The sequence below is a fragment of the Leptinotarsa decemlineata genome, unplaced genomic scaffold (genome assembly GCF_025532065.1).
Source record: "Leptinotarsa decemlineata unplaced genomic scaffold, Ldec_3_MD MMD2_P_RNA_scaffold_4, whole genome shotgun sequence".
Lineage (NCBI taxonomy): Eukaryota > Metazoa > Arthropoda > Insecta > Coleoptera > Chrysomelidae > Leptinotarsa > Leptinotarsa decemlineata.
The window spans coordinates 5,535,662-5,563,229 of NW_027412531.1; the positions used below are offsets into that span (position 1 = coordinate 5,535,662).

Here is a 27,568-nt window from a genome sequence, read left to right on the forward strand (position 1 = left end):
GGAGGCACTTAGCGATCATGAATTGGTCCCAAAAATGGGTAAAGAAACTTTTAGGAAACTTGTACACGAAATGAAATTTAGCTACGGAAAAGTTGATAGGAAAAGCATTCTCATTGAACGTCAAGAAATAATAGCATGGAGAAGAAACTATCTAAGAAAAATTGACGAATTTCGGAAGCTCAAAAAAAATTGTACTTCATGGACGAGACATGGGTTAACCAAGGACATACGGTCAAAAAAGTATGGCAGGATGGTAATATAACAAGTGCACGACAAGCCTTTATTGAAGGTTTGTCAGTTGGGTTAGAACAGCCATCTGGAAAAGGTAGTCGTCTGATAGTTACGCATATAGGAAGCGACAGTGGATTTTTACCAAATGGTGAATTAATATTTAAATCTAAGAAAACAGGCGACTATCATGAAGAGATGAATGTGGAGGTGTTTGAAAAATGGTTTGAAGGCATCATTCAACTTGTGGAACCTGGGTCTGTCATCGTCATGGACAATGCCCCATACCATAGTCGACATTTAGAACCATTACCGAAACAATCATGGAAAAAAGCAGCAATTCAAGAATGGTTAATTAATAAGAACATCCAATATAACAAAGATAGTTTAAAGGCAGAACTACTTCAGCTAACAAAATTACACACAGACAAATATAAAAAATTCGCAGTGGATGAAATGGCGTTAAGTCGTGGAATTACAGTTTTAAGGTTACCACCATACCACTGCGAATTAAACCCAATAGAATCTGGGCGCAAGTAAAAGGATATGTGGCACGAGACAACAGAACATTTAAATTAGTGGACGTGCAACATCACCTACAAGAATCTATTCGAACTGTTTCTGCAGCGTGTTAGGAATTACACGTTAAAAGGTAAGACCTCGTTAATCCTTAGCTCACACAAGTTTAGACTTCTGAGGGTTGTCGTTCTTAGGGGTGCGACGGCTGGTTAACGAAAAAACAGATACGTAGACAACCGTATTGAACACAATATTGAACCAATCATAATTCACTTTGATGATAGCGGTAGCAACAGTGACGAATCTGAGGTTGAAGATTAGACGAAAATTTTTACATTTACATTTATATTATATTCTATTATCAAAAATTTGTAAGATTAGGTAAATTACGATATTGCAAAGTTTTAATGATATAAATAAAAAATGTGCATGAATATTTTAACTAATTGTACTAAGAATTTTTCTTTCATTCTTAACCCTCTCAAAAATCAATAAGCACGCCCCCGATTTGCTGTCAACTGGGCTTACTTCTACTCTCAATCATTATTGGTTTTAGTATAGTATGACACGTTTGTAGGTTTAACATAGCAGCGCCATGTATTGATAACTTACTCAACCACGTCAACAGATATCGCCATCTGTTAAAATCGTTTGGAGTTAACAGATAATGGTAAATGTCAAATAATAGACAAATGATTTGCAATAAAATAATATTGCGACTATAAATTAAGATGTAAGCTATTCTATCTTGCAAGTTGGATCAAACTGCACATTGAGTGCAAAATTTTATTAAAATCTCTCAAGTAGTTTAGGAGTCCATCGCGGACAAACAACGTGAAATGTAATATATATATTTTAGAATTATTACATTAAATAATACCAAATTATCTACTAGGAGAGGTGATTAACTAGACTCATTCAAACAATGTTTATTTTATTTAAACAAAAATGTTTATATGCAAAATAATAAGTTAACAATTTGATTTGAGATATGATAAAAGAAAGTTGATGTTACAGAAAATTTGGTGACAAAAAAACACTTGATGGCATACCAACTCAAGAAACTAGGGATGCTTATTGTGATTTCAGGAAACAAACTCCTTAACTAACATGTTTAGTTGAAAGGTAATTATAGTATTTCGTTTCATGCACAATACAGTTTCTTTTATATTAAAACTTTAATCTAGAATTGTTATCCCGATATGTGATGAGACTCTGACATGAAAGTAAATGTGAGTTCTATATCTTCATTTTCAAGGAAACCAGTTCAACCTCTAAAATATATTATTAATGTAAAATTAATATTTTCCAAGTCTTCACATTTCTATATTACTTGATATTTTTGTCTTGGGATCATAAATCAGCTCCTCTCTAGAAATCAACAGAACTTCTCAAAGCATCATATTTCCCTCTGAAATCAGCCAATAATAAAGCACTATGGGACAATTGGTATTCTGCATCTTGTTTGATTTGTAACACCTTCTCATTGACATTAAAATTCTGATCTAGTTCCTCCCACATTTTGTGGTATTCCAAGTAACACCTGATCAAACTAATCCAAACATCGGCATCTTCACTGCCGAACTGTTTACATGATAATAACAAGACTGTTTCTAATTCTTTCACATCTAAGTCTATTTCTGCTGATTCTATTTTAGCCATTGTTGCATGGAGTTCTTTGCAATATGGCTCTTCAACTGCTAGAAGACTATATTGTTTTCGGGCTTCCTTAATACCTAAAAAAATATTTATTTATTTATTTATTTATATATACAAACATCGGAAAAGTCTAAGGATATTTTTAAAAATGGCAATAATTTTTTTTTAGATCGCTTTAGGGAAAAAAGTTGACGGGTGATTATTAAACGAATGTAACTTTCAACAAAATTTATTAAATGGTCAAAAATACTGAGTGCGCATATAAGCAAAACTAAAAAAAAATATGGCTCTTCTTTGGCACCCCGAAAAAAAATCATAATACAAAAAAAATTGGAATCAGTACAAAGTATGGCCTCCACGCTGGTTTATTACGGCCCTACATCTATCGTGCATCGACAAAATGAGATTGTCAATGTCTTGTTGAGGTACATTTGCCCATTCAGCGATTAAAAACTCTCTCAATTGAAACGTTGTGTGAATGTTCCCCATATGCGGAGTAATTCTTCGTTGAAGCATGTCCCACACATGCTCGATGGGATTTAGGTCCGGTGATTGTGCTGGCCATGGCAATACATCAACTCCTTCGTTGGTGAGCCAGTCAGTCACTAGACGCGCGACATGTGGACGAGCATTATTTATTTTATTTATTTATTTATTCCATAAATTGCGTAACTACAAATAAATATGAGTACAAAATTCTGCATAGTACATATTATGGTTAAGGCCTTGAGCTTAAGTAAGCTATGTATCGTGCATTAGGTGGAAGTTTTCACCAACAGCACCAGCAAACGGACGATAGGTAGAAGAATGGTGTCGAGGTACTGTCGAGCTGTGAGGGAGCGATTTGGAAAAACGAAATCGGTTCTGCCGCCGATCATGATTCCGCCCCATAATATTATTGTACCACCTCTGTATGTGTGGACTTCCTGGACGTGTCTCAAACGTTCATTATTTCCAGGTCGTCTCCACAGTCTTACTCAACGAGAATCTGGATGAAATCCAAATCTGGATTCGTCTGTAAACAAAACTGTGGCCCAATCATTTGCATCCCAGTTTTGATGTTCTTAACACCACTCTAATCTACTACCGCGATTGCCTCTCGACAAAGGTGGACATCAAAGTGGCCTTCTGTTATGGAGATCTGCTTCATGCAGTCAATTTCTGACAGTATCACGACCAATGGTTACCTGGTGCGTCTGCTGCAACACGTTAACCAACTCAGGTGCTGTGATTGTCGGTTGTCTTCTTGCGGTTAAGACCAAAAATCGATCTTGAACTGCAGTTGTAGCGCGTCCTCGCCCTGGATGTTGTTCGGCTGGACTGCCAGTTTCACGGAAACGCCGCCACAATTGACTGATAACACTTTGGGAGACCCCCAAACGAAGAGAGAGAGAGAGAGCTACATCATTTTGTTGCATGCCACCTTGAAGAAGCCCTACAGCTCTATTCATCTCAGCCAATGGTAAGTGATGGCGTTCCATGTTAAAGCACAATATTTCCAGTTTAATTGCTGAGCAAGAACTGCATAGAATGTACAAACTCGACACTTTCAGATTATTCATTTTAGCCGAAAACCTACAGTTTGTAAAAAACTTGATAAAAGATTAGTTACCGATTTTGCAGGCTTTGTTCAACCCATAGAAATCTACAGGGTGGTCGAGTGTACCAATTTAATCGAAATATATATATATATATATATATATATATATATATATATATATATATATATATATATATATATATTTTATCGAGTGTGTATGATACAAACAAGAATGGAATAATTCGTGGACACAACACTCAAAAAAAGGGGGGCAAACCACGGACACGTGTTTCTGGCTATTGGCCTCATCAGCGCGGTGCAGCCAAGTGTAAAGATGGGCAACACTTGTTTGCCGAAATCAGGAAACAACACAAACGCACGGAGTTGTGTAATAGGCTAATATATACAGGGTGTCCCTGGACTTCCTCTTTTCCTCTCGGGAATGTATAGATGGGGTCAAAATATCACCAGTACTTCATTTAACTTTTTTTCCTAAAATCCTTCGTTACCAAGTAACGGGCCCTCGAAGTTACAAAATGAAAAATGTTTTTCTTTGATAACTTTTCAGGTGAATATTCAAAATCATCCAAATTTTGGTAATTGACTAAACAAATGAATTCCTTCGATGAGCTTTCATGCAGGAGTCAGTTGTTTTGCTACAAAGTCAGGAACGGACTACCCCCGATGGTCCACACCCCAAAACTTTGAAATGACAGATATTTTTCAATATTTTTCAACAAATTAAGGTTACTTGGACAATTTTATGAATAAAAGTACTCGTGTGAAAAGTCGATCGGAGCAACGAGTCTTGATAAAAATGTAGTTTCACTCGACGACATCAAACCCGCTCGTCCACCATTATTTGAAATGAATAATTATCAAAGCAGAAATAATAATGATAACGTTAATTCAACAACATTTATAACAGGAATAATACAAAGTATGCTAAAATGAAGTCGTAAACAAGAAGTACAGTACCTATATGGAAGTTTAAGTCACAATTGTGATAGCAGATATTTTTTCAAAAGAAATATCAAGTTCTGTAGATTCGTGGTGTTTTTAAACTAACAAGCTACTCTACTATGAAATATCGAATTCATTCCATATTTTGTATGTACATAATACGTGTGGAATAATCACGTTTCGTGTTGATCAGTTATCTGAATCTCATGAAACTCAACATTCGAATGTTTCAAATTCTTCTTCACAGCTAAACTGTTGGGGAGTTTCACTGATAATTATAATTTTATGGGAGAAATTCTTTAACACGAATCTAAATTTAGCTGAAAAAACGCACATCGGAAAAAATATTTACTATACTAATAAAAAGCAAACGAATGAACTACAAAAACGGCTGCACATGATCAGGTGAAAAATATCCAGGGAATAAATATGTTCCATTTCTTTCACAGATGTTGACATAAAAACCTTTTAGAAAGTTTTGATAAAAAATGAGAAACTGGAATGCGATTTTGTTTTGTTGAGTGGTGCGTTGTCATATGACTATCATTGTATTGTCAATATTCTATAGGATATTTTGAATTTTTTTGATATGGCCGAACAGTTTACATTCAATGAATATGCAGATATGCATGTATTTTATGGACGAGCATTTTGTAATGCTGCAGAAGCTCGTCGTCTGTATTCCGAGCATTTTCCCAATCGAACGGTACCGTCAAGAGAAACATTCGAGCGTGTCGATCGCAGCTTGAGGGAGACAGGTATGTAATAATTGATAATTAACTTGAGCACGTTGTTTTATTTCGATATTATTGTAGGTACAGTTTTGCCAAAACGAGGTGGTGAGGGCGCTCCTAGGACTGTACGTACCGTTCTATTGGAGGAAAATATTTTGGAAGCCGTCGCTGATGATCCTTCAATGAGCATCAGAAATCTATCAGAACAGTTCCATACATCCAAGTCCACTATTCATAGAATAATTAGGGAACAACTGCTCCACCCATTTCACATCCAGAAGGTACATGCCATGACACCTCAAGATTTTCCAGCACGACTGGAATATGCCAATTGGTTCATGGATAGGCAAAGAGAGGATATGACTTTTATTAATCGAGTTTTATTCACTGATGAAGCAGGTTTCAGTAGAGATGGAGTTATCAACTCTCATAATCTCCATATATGGGCCGAAGAAAATCCCCATGGGATATTGCAAACCAAACACCAACGGAAATTCAACGTGAATGTTTGGGCTGGTATCATAGGAAACCATCTTATAGGACCATTCGTTCTACAGGACCGATTGAATGGAGAACGTTATTTGGAGTTCATTCAGAACGATTTGAATGGACTTTTGGAACATGTTCCATTGCAAACCCGAAGAGATATGTGGTTTATGCATGATGGCGCTCCTCCTCATTTTAGTTTGATTGTGCGTGACCATCTGAACCATATTTTCCATAATAGATGGATTGGTAGAGGTGGGCCATATTCATGGCCATCGCGGTCTCCGGATTTAAATCCATTGGATATCTTTCTGTGGGGGCATCTAAAAAGCCTTGTTTACGCTACACCTATTCACACAAGAGATGCATTGTTGAATAGAATAACATTACATTGTGAAGCCATACGAAACGACCCTGGAATGCTATTTCAAGTACAGAGAGGGTGTCTTCGCAGACTAAGAAAATGTATAGAGAGAGAAGGTGGTCATATCGAGCAGTTTCTGTAGCGGATTTTTCATTTCTGTTTGCTCTTGAGGCTCTTGAGTTTCGTTAGTTAAACGTGTTTGCATTATAAAAATTCGTTATGAACATTTTACCTATCATTTCCATTTTCCTTAAAAACTAATATTTTCGAATAATGGTAGACATCTCAGGATAAATGTTGTTGAATTAACGTTATCATTATTATTTCTGCTTTGATGATTATTCATTTCAAATAATGGTGGACGAGCGGGTTTGATGTCGTCGAGTGAAACTACATTTTTATCAAGACTCGTTGCTCCGATCGACTTTCCACACGAGTATTTTTATTCATAAAATTGTCCAAGTAACCTTAATTTGTTGAAAAATATCTGTCATTTCAAAGTTTTGGGGTGTGGACCATCGGGGGTAGTCCGTTCCTGACTTTGTAGCAAAACAACTGACTCCTGCATGAAAGCTCATCGAAGGAATTCATTTGTTTAGTCAATTACCAAAATTTGGATGATTTTGAATATTCACTTGAAAAGTTATCAAAGAAAAACATTTTTCATTTTGTAACTTCGAGGGCCCGTTACTTGGTAACGAAGGATTTTAGGAAAAAAAGTTATATGAAGTACTGGTGATATTTTGACCCCATCTATACATTCCCGAGAGGAAAAGAGGAAGTCCAGGGACACCCTGTATATATATATATATATATATATATATATATATATATATATATATATATATATATATATATATATATATATATATATATATATATATATATATATATCCAACTATCAATAGAGCTTCCGTACATTTACAATTTTCTATCAATCGGGCGTCCGGTTTCAATGAGGCGTCCATATATGGACGCCGAATTGTTTCACCATGCCAGGCAGTTCAGAGGTTCCCTATCTTCCATCTGACAAAATTTCAGATGGGCGCCTATTTATCAATTTCATTGTCAAAATTATATGTATTGGCGTATATTCTAGATGAGTCTTTTTTATTTTGGTGGCGCTCGGGAGGTACGCGTATACTTGTGCCGTATATTTTTCATACATGTGAGCGATTATGAGGCGTCCATATAACTGACAACAATGCAATAGTTTTTGCGAGAGGGAAGTCTCAATGATTTGTTAGAAATATCGTTGATTTGGTATGTTTGTAGGTCGGCGCCGGTTTCATACACAGGGTGACAATTTGAAAACTTACAAGGTCTATCTCTGAGCAACCAAATAAAATATAAGAAATCGCTGAAAACAACTTTCATAATACAAAGGGAGAAACAAATGATGTGATGACTAACTTGTTTTTTCTCTCACACCCTTGCCCCCAGCCACCACAACTTCATATTTTTGAAAGGCAACCACCTACTTGTGATACATTATCTGAAAGCTCTTAAGATATGCTCTTCAATGGTACTCTTCAAAGCTACATTCGATGCAGTAAGTTTTGGTTCATCAAATAAAAGAATTCATTCAGAATAAATTTTATTTTCTATTATTAATTTAGTAAATTTTCAAAAACATGATTTTTACCATCGTAGCATTAATATTAAGACTTGAATATTTTACGCCTCTTCTATTTTTTTTTATTCGTCTCGATAATAGATAGGGATAGATAGGGAAGGAGAGTGGCACCTTGTTTTAGAGGTCTTTCGAATACCTTTACTACTCTGTCAACAGAAAATTTTTGTGACGATTAGTTTTCGAGATAATTTGAAGTTTTAAAGGTATTTGCATTGAGTTCAACTCTTTTTAAAATAAATCAAATTGTTTTTAAGGTGCAAGTTACGTTCAGAACTCTCATAAAAAAAATAAATTTTTGCTTTTTATGACAACCTGCTAATACGTGTCCATTTGATGTCGAATTATTTGTTTATTACGAGGAGATTTCTCCGGGGGATGGGGTTGGTTACCACCATTACATTTTAGGTAAATTGAGTGGCACCTACTTATGAAGGTTGAATTGCCTCTTCAAGAAGTTGTTAATAAGAATCACCGGTTGAATTTCCATCAATGAAAAATGAACCTATAATATGATTGCCTAATATTCCGGCCCAGATATTCAACTTTTGGGGATGTTGGGTATGTATTTCTGCGTATTGTCTTGGGTTTTCATCCGACCAATAACGGCAATTGTAACGGTTCACGCAACCATTTGAATAAAATGAGCTTTCGTCCGAATAACAGATGTTATAAAGCAGTTCGGGATTTTGCATTAATATTTCACTCATGCCCTCACAAAACTCCTGTCTTCGGTCAAAATCATCCTCATTGAGTTCACGAACAAGTTTAATTTTGTAAGGATGGTATTTGTGGTTTTTAAGGATTCTCCATGCGATCATATGGCTTATTCCTGCCATTGCGGATAAACCTCTGGTACTTAACCTGGGATTGGCGATGACTTGACCAAACACTACAATCGCATTATCGTCATTCACTACCCTTCTCTGAACATCACTTTTTTCATTTAAAACCGAACCTGTCTCCCTGAATTTTGTGACCAAATCCAGAACGTGATTTCTGCTTAGGTGTTTACCAGGTTTTTGCTCGTTAAATAAAATTGATGTTTTATTAGCATTTTGGTCGTTGCCAAAAAATGAAGCAATAACTGAAACCCTTTCGGCAGTAGTGAAAGAAATGTTTAAACAAATAACAATACACGACCCGTTTCAACAAAACAATCGAACGTTGTTATTTAACAAAAAATTGATAAGAAGAACTGCTTAAAATTTTTTTTATTTAGGCATACAAGTTACCGAGTGGTCTGTCTAATGTATTATCAACATGGCAATTTTAACTTCAAATTATCTCGAAAACTAATCGTTACAAAAATTTTCTTTTAACAGAGTTGTGAAGGTATTCGAAAGACCTTTAAAACAAGGTGCCACTCGACCTACTTTCCCCATCTAAATAAAGGTCGTCGGACGCACCTCTCTGAGGGGGTGCGTACTACAAAAAATCTGATTAGTCTGAAAGGTGTCCCCCTTCAATTAGAAATCGACGTGTCCGAGCTTTTTTGAAAATCTTACTTTTTATATTCAAAAACGGCTCTGTTAGGTTTTCGTTGTTACACACTGTATATAGAAGAAAATGTAAATGGCGAAATGTATGATCACATGCTAGAAAGATCTATCGAACCTCGGATAGTTCATGAATTAGAGAATCACAGAGACATACACGGCAATTTATCTTTGAAAAAAAATGTATTACATTTTCAACAGAATGGGGAACCTTATTATTTTGTAGTTCCAGTTATTCAATGGTTAGATAATAATTATGCTGATCAATGTATTGGAAGAAGAGATTCTACTGAATGGCCTCTCACATCCCTGGACCTATCTCCTCTAGATTTTTTCCTCTGGGCCACTTACTTAAAATAGGTTGTTTTAAAGGCGACGCAATCTGATTCAATAAAGCCACTGAAGGAAAGAATAATCCAAGAATGCTGAGCTATTTTCAGAGAAACATTTGCCAATGTTTCGGAATGACTTTCGGAAATGAAAATTGCGAAAGTTATAAACAATTTAGTGAAAAATAAAAAATGGGTCCAGTTTTTTGGAAATATCTCAAAAACTAATTGGAATTTTCAAAATCGAAAAAAAAAAATTCGAAAAGAGGAAGAAATTTCCTATCGAAAAGTCCTGACTACCGGAACTGTAGGACCAATATTTATAATTTTCCCGGAGCTCTGAAATAGAGCTCTAAATCGGGTGTTTAGCCGCGTGTAGGCCGTGCGTGTTTAGGTTAATTTTACAAAAAAAAATTTATAGCATATAAAATATATAAATTGAGGAATGAAAAAATTCAGTCATATACTCAAAAGATAAATTAACAGTAATCTGTCGGTAAAAAATTTTTAATGCAATTATTAGATTTATTATGCTATTGTTAATTAACAATTTTTTATCACTCGATTATCATTATTGCAAGTGTGATATTTTTCAAACTAAAAGTGTGGAATTTTTTTCCTTCCATAGAGTTATGATTATAACGGTTAGGAATTGATTTACTTCCAAAATATTGAAAAATTATTATTTTTCAGTTATTTATTAACCATTTACTGCATTTTTTAATGAAAAAGTTTAATAAATAATCGAAAAAATTTTTTTATTCATCATTATTACTGATATGTTTTTTTTAAATCAGAAGCTACATAAAAATATTTTTTTTATTTCATCACTTATTGTTTAAAACTTTGTTATAAATTCGATAAAAAATGGAGTGAATAAAAAAATGCATGGTTTTTTTCATTCATCAATTGCAACTGGAACAAAAATGAAATGAAAACATTCATTTGTTTATAACAAATTGTTTATTCAATACACAATGGAGAATTTTAAAAATTAAATTGTTTTTGTTCCGAATTAAAAACAAGATGAATAATTATTTTAAAAAATTGGTTTCTTAATATTAATAATTGGTGGTAAAAAAATTGTTACTCAACAAATGCGTTTTTTTGCATTGTAAAAATTTCTTCAAGAGACAATTGAAAAAAATCATGATTTTTATCAAAAATTAAGATCCAAAAAAAATTCAATCATGTTATAAACAATGCATTTGTTTATAATAAATTTTTAAACAATGAGTGATAAAAATTTTAAAGAAATATGTTCATCTAACTTCTGATTTGTTGATGATCGAGCGATAGAAAATTGTTAATTAACAATAGCGTAATAAATCGAATAACTGCAATAAACATTTTTTACCGACAGATTATTGTTCATTTATCATTTGAGTATATGCCTGAATTCTTTCATTCCTTAATTTATATATTTTAAATGCTGAAATTTTTTTTAGTAAAAATGGCCCAAACAGGCACGGCTCACGCGCGGCCAGACAGCCGATTTCGAGCTCATTTTCAGGGCTTCGGGAAAATTATATATATTGGTCCTACAGTTCCGGGAGTTGAAACTTTTTTATAGGAAATTTCTTCCTATTTTCGAATTTTCGATTTTGAAAATCTCAATTAGTTTTAGAAATATTTTCAAAAAATTAAATCCATTCTTTATTATTCTCTAAATTGTTTATAACTTTTGCTATTTTCATTTTCGGAAGTCGTCCGTTTTCAAAAACTTTCTAGACGCTATTCCGAATCGAATGACACCTCAACCATAATTTTCGGAGACTGCTGAAGAAAGTTCGGAAAAAAGCACTTCTTGATCAGATTAGTCAAGTTCAAACATAGCTTAACAATCTTTCAACAGCTACAGATTGGGGATGAGAAAAAACAGAGACTCTGTTTTTGCCCATGAAAACACCATAATCATTGGCAGGTTTAGAATTACTGAAACTAGTTCATTGTAGTTGCATAGTAGGTATCTAACTGCAGTAAAACTTAAAGCAGTAGAAAAACAGTGATGAGTGCATCCGATGTTGTTGGGATGATGACAATTTCAACTTCGAGTACGGCATGATTGTTGATCAACAAAATACTAACCATCCAGTATATCGAAAACTGATTCAGGCATTCTACGTATCAAACTCAGATACTAACTCTGACGGTTAAGAATGCGTTAATAATAAATTGTTTTGGTAATAAATGATAAAATTAATTATGAAAAATGTTTCTGTCAATTTGTAGAGAAATGTCAATTATGATTTTCAAAATAGAAAACATTCTCCGAATAATCATTTGAACATTCGAGATATATAAAAAAACGTTCATAAACAATTAAAAATCGTATTTTTTTCTGAATATCATATTATGAAGATAAAAATTTTTTGAATTCCCATACGGTCATACACAATTTATAAACAAATTGCGCTAAAACAGTTTGTTCAACTTACCGAATGTCTTTATTTGATACAGAAACAGGATATAATGATAAATATATAGAAAAATTAAAACAATATGTTATGTTACTAAAAAAAATCATAATGAACAAAATATAATGTTTTTGAACTTTTATAATGTGATCTTGTGGAGCACATTGATAAAAAGAGATTCACGTTCATTACAAGACCAAACACGACTATGATACGATATTTCATCATGGAATCCTAGTGCCTATCTTCCGGCTCCATCATCAGATCAGCTCCAGAGTACCTACCATATTGTCATCAAAATCACATAAAACTGCCAATTTTCATAACGCTACGATCTTTAAAAGATGGTTAAATTAGTTTTCTTAGATTTGACTACATAGTTACATACATACATACAGGTCGACCTAATAAAAGCGTATTAAAAACGAAAAACTCTAGAAAAAATTAAAAAATATTTAGGTCAGTCCTTAAAGAAATATTGAAAAATGCATGACTCGAAAAATCGTATACCATACACGGAAATGAATCTTGACAGGTCTTGATGCCTTCTAGATGGCTATCCTGTGTAGTGTGTATCAGCCAAATGGAATAAATATGACACTGAGTAAATATGACTGTGCTCAACAAAACACTCAGGCACGTCCAATTTTCAACAACCAAATTTTTCAATGCTCAATAACTCAGTTAACGGGAACAACAACTCGACCACGAACTCGGGCTTTGCAACCGTTACCACATCGCCTCTGATAATGTATACCGCAGTAGTAGACGAAACGTCAGGCATAAAAACCTGCAAACCACGCAAACGCTGAAAACAGATTTTACACTGTCATCTACGGCCGTGAATATTTACATTCTTTGGTAATTCATATTATTTATCCTATCGTCTGTCATTTTGGCGTCTTCAACTAGTTTGAATACTTTGAATTCTTGCTGTTTTCTAATGGAAATATACAATGAACTTTTTGTAATTAAAGTTGAACTTTCAATAATCACACCATGCATGTGTCGGTTTCACTTCTCCTATCATTATATTCGGCTCGCTTAAATATCATACAGTGTTAAAATGGAAATATGCCAACCAAGACAAAAATTATCGAATGATATTGAAAATTTCGTTATGGAATAAACTTTTCATGATCAGTCAATATCACTTGGTACCTATGTAAAAATGAAATACATACCGGCTACCTGAAATCCATACGCAATTTGTCGTTGGCACAACGCTTGTTGAAAAACAGATGTGAAGAAATTAAAACCCACTTGCTGCCTACATTTAATGCGGTAAATATTGGCAACGTTGTAAGGATTCCCAATAATCTATTTCATGTATGAAAATATACTTATTGGACTCCCTATTATCAATCAGATGTCTGATGATGGTGTATACTGAGGAGTTCTTATGAATGTTTGACGGACGGACGCTCTACTATCGAATCAATAGTGAACTCAATTTTTTTATGGTGGTAAAAATGTCATGCCAGCCTACAGAAATCAGTTTTCTAGTACTTACCATGAAATATATTCGGTAAATTCTTCAAATTATGATGGACGCCCTATCAGCGCATTCAATGTATGGATGCCATATTGATATCGGGATGTATATATATATATATATATATATATAATATATATATATATATATATATATATATATAATATATATATATATATATATATAATATAATATATATATATATATATATATATATATATATATATATATATATATATATATATATATATATATATATAGTGTGTATCAAAAATATAATTACCTTTATTCAAAGCTAACCACTGAATATATTCAGGTTTCATTATTTGAGATACTTCTTCAGGCTGTCGAACTCCGTCTTTGTAAATTCTTTCGATGATTTGATTTTTAGAACTCAGCGTGTGGTACCTTAGAGCCATCATCCACAGAGGAGCAGATTTCTCTTTCAAATTCAAAACAGCCATTTTGAATGTTTCGTTAAACTTAGAAACATTATCTTTTATGACTGCATATTTCAATTTTAGCTTCCATAACTCTACAGAATCCGGCAGGGCTCTCAATCCTAAAAAAAGAAATTTAAAAATATATAACGAGTTTGAAGAATCTGGAGACAATATAACGTTAACTCGAAAATGAATCGTATATTAAAAATATTGGAAACAAAATTTTATTAACATGTCTTCAAACAAAAAAAACTTTGAATTCAATTTGATTCCATCGATTACACAATTTATATGAATCTATTTAATAAAAAAGAATTTTTTTTTTGAATTACTTACGTCAAGTCAAGATCATGATACAAATTGAATTCTGGAAGCGTATTAAAAAGTTTGATATATGGTTCTCTGCTGAAGACTAGAGTAATTTGTTGATTCAAATTTAAAAACCTTTCTTACCTTTATCTATCACCCGAAGAATATCCATCTCTTCGTTCAAAAGCTTTACCCAAACAACAAAATATCTTTCATTCAAAGCAGAATCAGCGTTTGCGTCCTCTAGTGCTGTCAACAGAGCGGTTTTTATGAGATTATTTGCAATCCTATTTTCCTGCTGCAAGTCAATCAAACAATCTAAATAAAGGGTCCACAAAACGGATTTTTTTTCCAGCGATATCTTTGATAAACCTTCTTTATATTTCTCAAAGCAGCTGTTGAGACAAAATTTTGTTGACATTTTTTTTGTGAAATCAACAGATGTTCCATAATGATATCCTGAAATAGATGTAAGGTATTTACTATAAATAATGGTAAAATATCGTGCAGAGTGAGACAAATTGGATACTTTTAAAACGAAAAACTCCCGTTTTCAAACTAGATAGATTAAAACTGAAGGCTGTGTCTGAGGGTCAAATTTTACGACAAATTTAATGGGGAAAACCCCATCGTATCTGAGTTACAGCATGTTTTTCGAAAAACAATTTTTTTCAAATAATAATTACAATAATAATATTAGCAGGGTTGGCCGCTAACACCCTTGGCCTTTGGTGAGTTGCGCCACCACTTACCCGAGCAACTGGTGCAAAACCGGACCGGCAGTCCAGGCGCACCCGGGAAGGAAAACACCATTCTTCCTGCCGTGTCGGCCGTGGGACCACTGGGCTAACCACCCGGTGGACCCAACACTTGGTTCCTAGCAATCGAGAAAGGAGCCCTAGCAATATAGGAAGGGGCCCCCACAATCGACCCGCTCAGAGGGGTCAGAGGAAAGGTGGTGGGGCCCATAACGATGATTTGCCTCCGATGACAACCCTGGCAATGACAACGGACGCTTTGAGTGGACGCATGAGCTAAGAGATGCATTGCTACGAGAGTAGTGAGCCCGCACGAAGAGGGTACATGGCGAGATTGCATGCTCTGTGGTGTGAAACACATCCGGAGCATGCCGCCTTTTCCGCCCAAAACCTTAGGGATTACGTATCTTATCTTCGGCGGTAGGGCTACTTAGCTCTTTCCTAGGCTGCTAACGAAGTGGTAGAAATGACAGTTCTACCACCCGTTGGCACGGCTGGAGAAGAGACTCGCATCATGCCACCAATGGAGTCAATCAGAACACGCAGGGCGCTCCACAGAATTAGTCCTCTGAAGCCACAAGAACTGGCTTGTTTGGATGTGGAGGTTCATAGTGTTCTAACAGAAGAGGCTGACATCTGGCAAATCAACACCGCCGTGTATACCGTCGTCCAATCGCTTTTCGAATCGGAAGGACGAAATTCCGGCCTTGCGGTTCGAAAGATTAAACGGCGTGTACACAAGATGGAGGCTAAGATCACGTCAGCGAGACAACCCGCGTCTCGTATCCAATGTGTGATGGATTACAGGGCGGCCAATAGGCCTTTCACGCCCGCAGTGTAGCCAATCTACGACAATCTACGACATATCAATCACACTTCAAGTCAAGGCGATTCCGGATTGGTTTGTCGAGGGGCGGATCGTTCTTATCCCCAAAAGCGGAGAGTTGTCTATTCCTAAGAATTACAGACCGATAACATGCTTGAATTCGTGTTATAAGTTGTTTACAAGCATCTTATACACACGAATACTCACCGAACTTGACTGAGTGTTCAAACGGATATATAAGCAGAGAGGGTCGAAGAAGGAGTCGCTGGATGTAAAGAGAACCTGCTCATCGATAGATGTGTAACGCACGACCCGATACAATATAAGCGTAACCTCTCTATAGCCTGGATTGATTACCGTATGGCATTTGATACAATATCGCATGAGCTCATCTTGCATTTTCTCAGATGCCTTGCGGTACCCGACAAAATAGTGAGATGCATTGAACAACTGAGACCACTTTGGCGAACTCGCTTCACCATAACATCTGATCAAGCAAGAGTCCAAACAGAGTGCGACACTTTCAGAAGGAGTGTATTTCAGGGTGAATCCCTCAGTCCCCTTCTCTTCTGCATCTCACTATTGCCAATCATCCGTTGCGCTCAGAAATACTCGAGGGTATAACTGTGGCACCCCCGGAAACCGGAGGCACAAGGTCACCCATTCGTTTTATATGGATGATCTGAAACGTTATGCCTCCATCAGTCCTGGAGGGTGGCTGCAACAAATATGCTTCCCGTTCCAATCTTACTCTACTCGTTTGGAGTAGTGAAGTGGACTCAGGAAGAGCTGTATCAACTCGACGTAAAGACCCGAAAAATGATGCATCTCTATAGGAGTTTGCATTCCAAATCGTCCGTTCCACGATTGTACTTCCCCCGACAACAGGGAGGCCGTGGACTTTCTAGTTTGGAGTGTTTATATGACAGAATGGTAATAGATATTGTCTGTAAAGTCGTCAGGAGTTCGGATCCCCTTCTATGCATGGCCCGTGACCATGAGAGAGCAGGAATTGAAGCATTTCTCTTTAGGGCAGCTGCCCGAGCAGCTGATGAACTCGGTTTAGTTTTCGACACTGAACGAGGTGACCACAACTCTGTCACCGAGTTGGAACCCTTTCAGCAAAAGCTCAGATAAAAGCCGCAGAGATCACCTCACTTCTGCGGAAACACAAGGATAAGCCAATGCATAGGGCTTATCAAAGCGTCTGAATTTCGCTTTCCTCAGGTCGAGTGGGTTGAAGTCGGAAACTGAGGCGTTCATCATGATGGATATAAAGGTTCCAGACACAAAGTGCAGGGCCTACCGCGAAGCGCCTGAGCCCCTAATGCACTTGCTGTCAACATGTTCAGCATATGTGGTCTCGGCCTATATCTATCGACATAACGAGGACCTAAGAGTATTATATTACCATCTACGGCTCTCTTACGGTATTGACGAGGCACCGGTGTTGCCCTACGCTCCGGGGGATATTGAATCCGTTGTGGGGAACAAAAAGTGCCAAGATGGTTGTTCTGATTATTGGAGTCCTTAGGGGAATGATGCCCTCTCTACTCTCAAATCTTAAAATCATACCGGCTTGCCGCAATAAGGAGGAAACCTTAGCCGGACAGATGCAGAAGGTTGTCATTCTTGGCTCACTGCGCTTGCTCAGGGCACATGATTCTCGGAGTGGTCCTTGGTTGATGATGCTAACGCGCCCTCCCGAATGTATGAGGGTTCGGGGGATAGGGCCTGACCAGCGCACACTACGGATAATAATAATAATAAGGCAAAATCTACGGCAGTAGATAGTAATAATCTACGGCACTCTTACGGTAATAACGAGACACCGGTGTTGCCCTACGCTCCGGGGATATTGAATCCGTTGTGGGGAACGAGAAGTGCCGAATTTATTGGAACTATTCGTTCCCCACTCTCAGGCTTACTTCTGCGGAAACACAAGGATAAGCCAATGCATGGGGTCTTTTTCAATAACATTGGAGACCTTGGCTTATCAAAGCGCCTGACCTTCGTCTTCAACACCTTAGTCTACCGGCAGTCGCGTGATGGGTATAGAGGTTCCTGACACAAGGTGCAGGGCCTGCCGCGAGTCGCCATAGACCCTAATGCACTTGCTATCAGCATGTCCAGCATATGCGGTCTCAGCCTATATCCATCGACATAACGCGGCCCTAAGAGTGCTATATTACCATCTACGGCACTCTTATGGTATAGACAAACAACGGTGTTGCCCTACGCTCCGGATGATATTGAATCCGTTTTGGGGAACGAGAAGTGCCGAATTAATTGGAACTATTATTTCCTCATCCTCAGGCTCATACAAGCTAATAAGCCTGGTGTGGTCCTTATCGACCACCAGAGCATAACATATTTGTCTTGGGAGTTTTCAGCTCCTGGCGAAACGAATATCGTCCGAAAAGAGAAGGAAAAACGGATAAAATATCGAGATTTTCTCTTCGAACTCCGTTCTGGTTGTTCTGATTATTGGAATCCTTGGAGGAATGATACCCTCTCTACTCTCGAATCTTAAAATCATACCGGCCAGCCGCACTGAGGCAGAAATCTTAGCCGGACAGGTGCAGAGGCTGTCATTCTTGGCTCACTGCGCTTGCTCAGGGCACATGATTCTTGGACCCAATATGATCACTTACCCCACGGTGTGGGGTAAGTGATAACAAATTATTTCGTGAAGATCAATACGGATTCAGAGTGGGTAGATCAACAACAGATGCAATTCGAAAAACTGTGAGTATGGTTATCGAGGGTCTTGAGAGAGGTGAACATGTGATATTAACCGTGTGTGATCTCTCTAAAGCATTCGACTGCGTTTTGCACGATTTTCTGTTCAAAAAGTTGGGAGTTTTATGGAGTGAGGGGGCTACCACTCAGTTTATTTCAGTCGTACTGAATGGGTATATTACCACTACCATCGGTATTCATATATAGTCAAAAACTTGAAATCCATAAAAATAAATCAATTCATTCGCAGCATCAGGATATTCATCATCATGCTACAAAAAATGTAAATCTGTTCATACAGCCTCGATACAAACTCAAAAGGTCTATTAAAAATTCATTGAATATCTATCACTATAATCATCTTCCTAATTCGTTCAAAGTGCTCAAAGCTCCTTCAAAAACAGAGTCAGAACTATTCTCCTGGAAAACTGTTTTTATAGTACTCAGGATTATTTAAGTACTGCAATTATGCCGATTTAGATTTCATTTTATTTCATCTGATATGTGAAGCTCATGTTTATACATAATATTTGTTATTTGACACTTTCAAATATTTTAGACTGGTTATTGTAATGTTCAAAATTATCTTTCATTTTATTCACAATTTATGATTCAATATTTTTAACTTGTGACTAGTTTTTTTATGTATATTTTTAACTGACTTGCAACAAACATTCAAGTGTAAAGTTGTCAAATAAATATATCTATCTATCTATATAATAGAAACAGCAAAGGGCCGAGGACAGATCCCTGGGGTAGTCCACATTTAATGCTCATTTGAAGATAAACTTTTAAAATTCACTACTTGAACGCGATCTGATAGATATGACTCAAACCACAACAAGATGTTCCCTCTAAGTCCGTAGATTTCAAGTTTTTGAAGCAATATTTTGTGATCAATACAGTCGAATGCTTTTGTCAGATCACAAAATACTGCCACTGCAGCCTCACCAACATTCAGTCGAAGGTAAAGTTCTAAAAAAGCAAACATGGCATCATTTGTGTTCTTAGAGGGCTGAAAACCATATTGATTGGAGTGAAGAATATGATTTTTGTCAAGAAAATTTAAGATTCTCTTTTTCATTAACGTTTCCACGATTTTAGATAGAGTTGGCAGTAAAGAAATAGGACTGAAGTTCGCGGGTATATTAGAATCGCCTCCTTTAAATAATGGGATAGCTTCAGCAATTTTTAGGCAATCTGGAAAAATACCATTTATGAGAGATTTATTTATAGCTTCCGCTAAGATATCTAATAGTGTTTGGCAGTCTAAGGAAAATTTTAAGTGAGAGATTATCCCATCATGAAGAGTTTTTATTTTTATGCTATAGAGGATTTCTTTTATTTCATTGCCAGAGGTTGGAGAATAGTTGAATGCGTTCGATATGGCTATATCCCTAAGGTAACTCATTGGGTTCTCATTGGTCGATATTTTTTTGCTATTTTTTGAGCAATGGGACAGTAGTAAGTGTTTCATTGATTTGAACTCAGTTCACTGTCAACAAAAGATTTTTTGCTTTTTCCTCTTAATTCGTTAACAATTTTCCATGTTTCCTGATGTTTATTATTTGCATTTGATATTCGATTGCTGTAATAAGTTGTTTTCGCATTTTTTATGATTTTTCTATAAATGTTTCGATAGTTATTATAGAAGATGATGAAAAGAACATGATCTCTGAAATATTTGCAAATATAGTGGAGACACCTCATATTTTTAGCAAAAACCTTTATGCCCTTAGTCATCCAAGCCTTCTTTGTTTTTCGTTTAATGTTTTGAAGTGGAAAAGCTTCATTAAAAATGGTAAGTAGTTTTTTGTGAAAGTCACGTAGAGGATCCTCAGTTGTCACTATATGTCTCCAATGAGAATTATTACACAACTAGCTTTTACCCGCGGCTTCGCTCGAATCAATGCCATTAAATAAGTGTCAGTACAATAGAAATGAATCAATATGAGAACTACAAGACGTTAAAGTACCTAGATTTTGAGATTTTCATGACAAACAATTTTTTCATCTTACATAAAAAAAAATTAAATAAAAAGTATCATATGTTACTTCTAATACCTCCAAGAACGTGTGTACAAAATTTCATGATAATTGAATAGAACTGGCTGATACTTGATGAAAATCCATATTAAAAAAATTTATAGTGAAAATCATACGATAAACTGTATTGATTAGTTTTTTTAAATTTCATGATGATCGGTTGAGTAGTTTTCGTGTGAAACCGTAACAAACAAACTTACATTCGCATTTATAATATCAAGCAGGGAATAAAAAGGAATGCGCAAAAGTCCGGAATAAAATGATTATCTTTTTAACCAGTATTTTAGGAAAAAAAACGCTGAAACACGTCAGTTGATTTCACGTTGTACGCATTTTTTGGCAATAAAATGAAAATTTTTTTTCAACCCCTTAGCTGCAACCCTTCCCAACTTTTTTTTTTAATGCAAACCTATGTCGTGTATGGGCTCATTGAAAAGCTCGTAAAAAATTGATTCTGACCATACCCTTTATTTTTTTTGTGGTTACAACGAAATGAGAAAAAACTCTTTTGAAAAGTTACAAATACCTAACTTAGTGCTTTCTACGGGTGAATTAACGTAACAGATGCTGAAATTGGCCTCCACCCTCTACTTGGCAGGCTCCTAGGCGATGGTAAAACCCGTCTACGGAATTCCGAATGGCCTCAGCCGGTATGTTATGTGATTCCACTCTAATTCTGCTTTTTAGATCTTCAATATTAGCCGGCCTATTTTGATAAACCTTGTCTTTCATATATCCACAATAAAAATAATCTAATGTCGTTAAGTCTGGGGATCTTGGCGGCCATTCAATTGTACCACGTCGTCCAATCCAGCGTCCTGCAAATATGTCATCAAGATATTCTCTGACATTAATACCAAAATGTGGAGAAGCGCCGTCCTGTTGGAACCAAAGTGTTTCAGTGGGGATATCTGGATCTGCTTCATTGGGAAACATAACAGCTAAAGCAGGGACTAATTCAAAGCATAAAAAGACTAAGTAGCGTGCAGCTGTAAGGTTTCCCTCAAAAAAGTATGGCCCTAATATTCTGTTGTTGATGATGCCTGCCCATACATTTACTTTCTGAGGACTGCGTACGAGCTTCGCATGTCCAGTGTGGGTTTTCCTGACTCCAGAATCGATAGTTGTGCCTGTTAACTACTCCATGTAAATAAAAAGTAGCTTCATCTGAAAAGAGTATGAACCCATTATTCTCGTCACATCGCCTCATTATTTCCTCACAAAATTGCAAACGCCTGTCATAGTCATCTTTCAAGAGCTCTTGGACAAGACATACCTTATATGGGTGGTATTTTTCTGTTTTCAAAAACCTCCCAATCGTACGTCTAGAGGCAGGATTGTTTTGGGCTAATGAAACCGCTGACAAATGTGGATCTTCCTGCAGAGATACGGCAATGTCCAATTTTTGATCTTCGTCTAAAACATGTGGCCGGCCACTTCCGGGCAAGTCCTTCACTGTACCATGTTCTTCAAATTTGTGTAAGATCTTACTCACAGTAGCCTGGGAAATGTGATTTTCAGGATATTTTGCATTAAATAAAGTACACACCTCACTTTGACTCCACATTCTATCCCCACATCCCAACAATATCAAGACTTCGAACCGCTGCCTCTCTGACAATACCATTTCTGTTTAGCAAATTAAAAAAGAACACTTTGAAGGTACCCAATTAATACACTAAACATACATATTTTCAATTTCACCCAGAAATGCCACAATTTTAAAAATGAGTCAAGTCATAAATCAATAAAATTTGTTGTGGTGCCTGGCCCGGTTGGTCTGTTCTTAAAATTTGTAAACATTTAGAAAGTAGGTACTGGTGATCCTTAGCAATTGTTGAGCATCACCACTTATTTGTTTTTTGCAACGTTAATTCACCCGTAGATAGCACTAAGTAGGTATTTCTAACTTTTTTGGTTTTAAAAGAGTTTTTCCTCATTTCGTGGTAACTGCATGAGTAAAAAAAATGAAGGGTATGGTCAGATTCCATTTTTTACGAGCTTTTCAATGAGCCCATACACGACATAGGTTTGCAACTGAAACAAAAAAGTTGGGGAGGGTTGCAGCTAAGGGGTTGAAAAAAAATTTTCATTTTATTGCCAAAAAATGCGTACAACGTGAAATCAACTGAAGGGTTTCAGTGTTTTTTTTTCCTAAAATACTGGTTAAAAAGATATTAATTTTATTCCGGACTTTTGCGCACCCCTGTATAAGTAGGGAAGTAGGTATTCTGTAAATTTTTCAAAATTCGTTTTGCTGTAAACCCTACCTCGTTTGTATTGTACTGAAAATTTGTCAATGTTATCAAAAGAACACTTACACAAAATTGGTACATACGATAAATTCACTTACCATTTTTCTCTCTCTGAGCCAAAGTATGCCAAACTTGTTCTTCATCAGAAAAATATTGTAGCAGCCAATTTATTATCTTGTTCTGAACAGATTTAGTGAAATTGTAAGGTTCCAACAACTTCAAAACCTTCAAAAGGAATTGGTAGTCATTAACGTTTTTGAATATAGATTCCACATAAGTTTCAATCTTTTTGGAACACAACTCATCTTTATTTTGAACTTGTGAACCATCAGACCAGTCGTCTTTTTCTCTATTCATAAGCTCCAGCTGAATAGCTTCGGAATAAAGGACTTCCGATGTCTGGTGAATTGTTAGACCTTTATGAATAACATTGAGGGCTTGGCCAATGTCTCTTTGGACATGCCATGATGCAGCTACCTGCCAGACTTCTGGAATGTATGCAAAGTTCTTGAAAACAATAATTATTAATTAATAGATTTCTGTAAAAAACATGTTTGAAAAAACAAACAAAAAACAATATTCACTATTATCATAAAATGTGAGCAATATAAAATTGAATGAAACCAGATTCCAGTGGAAGGTAAAAAATTACTTCCTATACAAATATGCCATGTACGAGACCAATAGAAAATTAAATCCGGCTCATTCCAGATGAATGAGGGTTCTTGACAGCAGTTTTAAATTTCAAATTAGAAGATGAATTTGCATAGGATTTCTTGGGAGAAAAATTAAATGATGTTAAAAGGATTGTTTGAATTATTGGGAGATCAATCAATCAAACTTTATATGATATTTCGAGCTTAAAGCTGTTGGATACATTACTTGAAACTAATGAAATTAAATACAATAAACAATACAATAAAAAAGTTCACAATACATGAGACAAATATTAATGAAAAACTAAAATGAACTCATTGACGTAGGGGTAGAGGTCAAGTAGAAGACCTTTAAATTGTTTTTGAATGTATGATCTTCATCTATATTTTTCAAATTATCAGGAAGACTGTAATATAATCGGAATCCCAAATTCGAACACATTCAAGTGTTTGGCATATGAAGGTCATGTTTTCTGTGAGTATTATAATAATGAACCGAATAATTTTCAATAATGTTGTCACTATTTTTACGAATTCCTATAAACTATCAGTTTATACAGTGCAATTCATTCAATGCATGTCATTCAAAAAATTGAAATTTGGGATAATGAAATTAATGCATGAATACTTCATTTTGAAGTAAAGTACAGATGAAACTCTCAAGATGGCGACTGGGCGCCATCTGGGGAAAATATTAAGTGGAAAGGGGGGTCTTGTGACACATCATTTTGAAGCTATTGATGAATACTTCAGAACCCTAGAATATGGAGTCTATATCTTCACCTACTTCAAAATGGCGGAACATTTAATAACACAACACAACAAAGTTTTTGTTTCGGGGTTGAAATTAGATGATTTTAATGTATTTCCACGTGTTAAAACCGAAAGTGACCATAAAAATTATATATTAGCTCTTGTTTTCAGGATATAGTATCATTATATTATATATATGTATATTGAGTTTTCAACAAATGAAATATTTCATCACCAACAGTTGGTACACATGTTTGTTTACATAACACCCCTCTCATCAGCTGTTCTTAAGTAGTAAACATAACCTATGTGAGTTTGTCAATTGTACGCACGTGGTTGCTATTGAAATTATCGTGTGAAGTTGATTTTTAAATTAATTTAAGTGCTGATCTGAAATGCCTCGAAAGTGTGTGAATTCTGTCGATAGCTTTTGCTATATATGTGGTGAAATAACATTTAAGGCTCAGAAACGTAAAATGACACCTATCATTAAGACAGCCTATGAACATTATTTTGGTGTGAAAGTTGGGGACCAAGATAAATCATGGGCTCCTCATATATGTTGTAATTCTTGTTCCGTCATATTGCGAGAGTGGCTGAAAAATAAAAACCGGGCAATGGCTTTTGCAGTACCTATGGTTTGGCGTGAGCCTACCAATCATACAGACGACTGTTATTTCTGCTTAACTCCTCCCATTAAGCAAGGTTTTTCTATGAAGAAAAGAGGAACGGTTAAATACCCTAATCTCCCATCTGCTCTTCGGCCTGTACCACACTCAGACAATTTGCCAGTCCCTTCTCCACCACAAAACTATGAAATTTTAGAGGAAGGTGATGAAGACTGTTTAGAAGGAGCAACCCATCCTTCTACATCCTATGACCCTGATTTTGAGGTAAGCGATAGGTCTAGTGATCCGTACAGAATTAGTCAAGCAGAGTTGAGTGACCTTATAAGAGATCTTCGCTTGTCTAAGGAAAAGGCTGAGCTGTTAGGGTCAAGACTACAACAGTGGAATCTTCTAAAACATGATGTGAAAATATCATTGCCTCAATGGAACAGAGATATCAGGGCCGTTGGAATGAAGCAATGCTTGCAGACTACTGCTGGTCTGTATGTAGGGATGCTCCAGAAGTGTTTTATAAAAGACAAGCTAAACGACAGCGATCTTACAATGAATCGGATGGACTTGATTGAAATTTGGTGGTACAAACTTCTTTTATTTGTCAAAACACTAAGAATAATGTTTTTTTTTTATTAATTTTGTACTTAAAATATTCTAAAAGAAACATAACAATATTGTTTTATGTACTTTCACTTTTCACGTATAGTATAACTACTCTTTAAGATTAAGTACTGTGTATCTCAAAAACCAGAGCTAATAAAAATTTTTCATTGTTATTTTCGTTTTTATCACCCCAAAATTAGTAGAAATTGACTAATTTAGTATACGAAACATTTAAAAAATATTTTTTTGTTGTGTTGTGTAATTAGAATAGCGTTTATTTGCAGATATACATAATTTACAGGTTATAATAATTGGATACATGTAGCAAATAAGCACAAGGATGTTCCACTGAAGTTGACACTTGTTAGTGGTTGACATAGTAAATCAAGAAATGAAATGAATACACTAATAGCTTAGTTCTAAGAAATATATGATATAAATATTCTAGACACTGTTAAAATTTACTAATATAGTTTACAAATGAAAATGTATTATCTATACAGGCACATTCACATTTGTTCACAAACATAGATATACATATACACTAAAACATGGAATCTCACACTATCCGTATTATCAATTAAGACATTTTTATTTTTTCATCAAAACTTTTGGTTTTATTCTCAGTAATAGAATTGCCTGAATACTCCGACATTTAACTACATAATATGAGGTAATAAGCTCGAGGTCAGTTCAGAAGATGTTCGAAATGGTTGCCTTGAACTTTTCGACATATGAACAGCCTATCCGATATTTCACAGCGAACATGTTCGAACACAGTAAAGTCAATATCTCTACAAATATTTATTATTCTTTGCCGTATATCCAATATTGAAGCAGGTTCAGTTTCGTACACCTTTTGATTCAAATATCCCCATAAAAAAAGTCCAAAGGAGTCAAATCTGGCGAGCGGGCTGGCCATTCTGTAGAACCTCGACGGCCAATCCAACGACCAGGAAAAGTAGTATCCAAATAGTTTCTTACTTGTCTGGAGTAATGTGGTGGTGCTCCATCTTGGTGGAATACAATATCCATATCGAATTCACTAGGATTCACTTTGACGATTTCAGTGATGAGAGGCAGTATTCCTGCCCAAACGTTAATTTTTTCTGGATATTGGGTATGTGTTTCCCGGGAAACGTTAGGGTTGGTGTCACTCCAATAACGGCAATTTTGTCTGTGAACATTGCCGATTGAAAAAATGTACATTCGTCACTGAAACGAATATTGTGGAGATAGGTAGGATGCCTTGCAATGGTTTCCGCCATGAGTTCGCAGAATTCTGTTCTTGGATCAGGGTCATCTTCAGTTAATTGGTGTACCATTTTAATTTTGTATGGATGCCAACTATTCCTCTTCAGAAGTCTCCCCACAGTAGAAGGAGACACCTCACAAACATTTGCGAAGGAATAAGTAGAGTGTTCAGAATTTATCACCATCTCACCAATTATTTGCACTTGCTATTCTTCCCTAATGGACGGATGACCTGCAGGCTTTTTGTTATGTACACTACTGGTAGTTGTGAATTTGGATACAAGTTCCTTCAAATTTTTTCTACAGATAGCACGATTCGGAAAACGTTCATTGAAAACCATTTCAGTCTCGTGAAAGTTACCGTACATAAAAATCGCTTCAATTTTTTTCTTCCAATGCACGAGAATTGACAATTTTGGAGATTGTAGACGTGG

General features: G+C 35.8%; 1 protein-coding gene across 2 annotated transcripts in view; it reads right to left on the reverse strand.

The window, feature by feature from the left end:
- Nucleotides 1-1,664: 1,664 nt before the first annotated feature.
- Nucleotides 1,665-27,568, reverse strand: part of LOC111507481 (U3 small nucleolar RNA-associated protein 6 homolog) — a 49,096-nt gene continuing 23,192 nt past the window's right edge. The window contains exons 3-7 of one of the 2 annotated variants that reach the window (XM_074186728.1): nucleotides 23,344-23,752; nucleotides 14,763-15,077; nucleotides 14,150-14,428; nucleotides 2,081-2,483; nucleotides 1,665-2,021 (exon numbers count right to left, since the gene is read on the reverse strand). In XM_074186728.1, coding sequence (XP_074042829.1) covers nucleotides 2,119-2,483; nucleotides 14,150-14,428; nucleotides 14,763-15,077; nucleotides 23,344-23,752 — 1,368 coding nt within the window. In that variant the 3' untranslated portion in view covers nucleotides 1,665-2,021; nucleotides 2,081-2,118. Of the gene's footprint in view, nucleotides 2,484-14,149; nucleotides 14,429-14,762; nucleotides 15,078-23,343; nucleotides 23,753-27,568 lie in introns of both variants that reach the window. The other variant, XM_074186727.1, reaches the window with a different exon arrangement.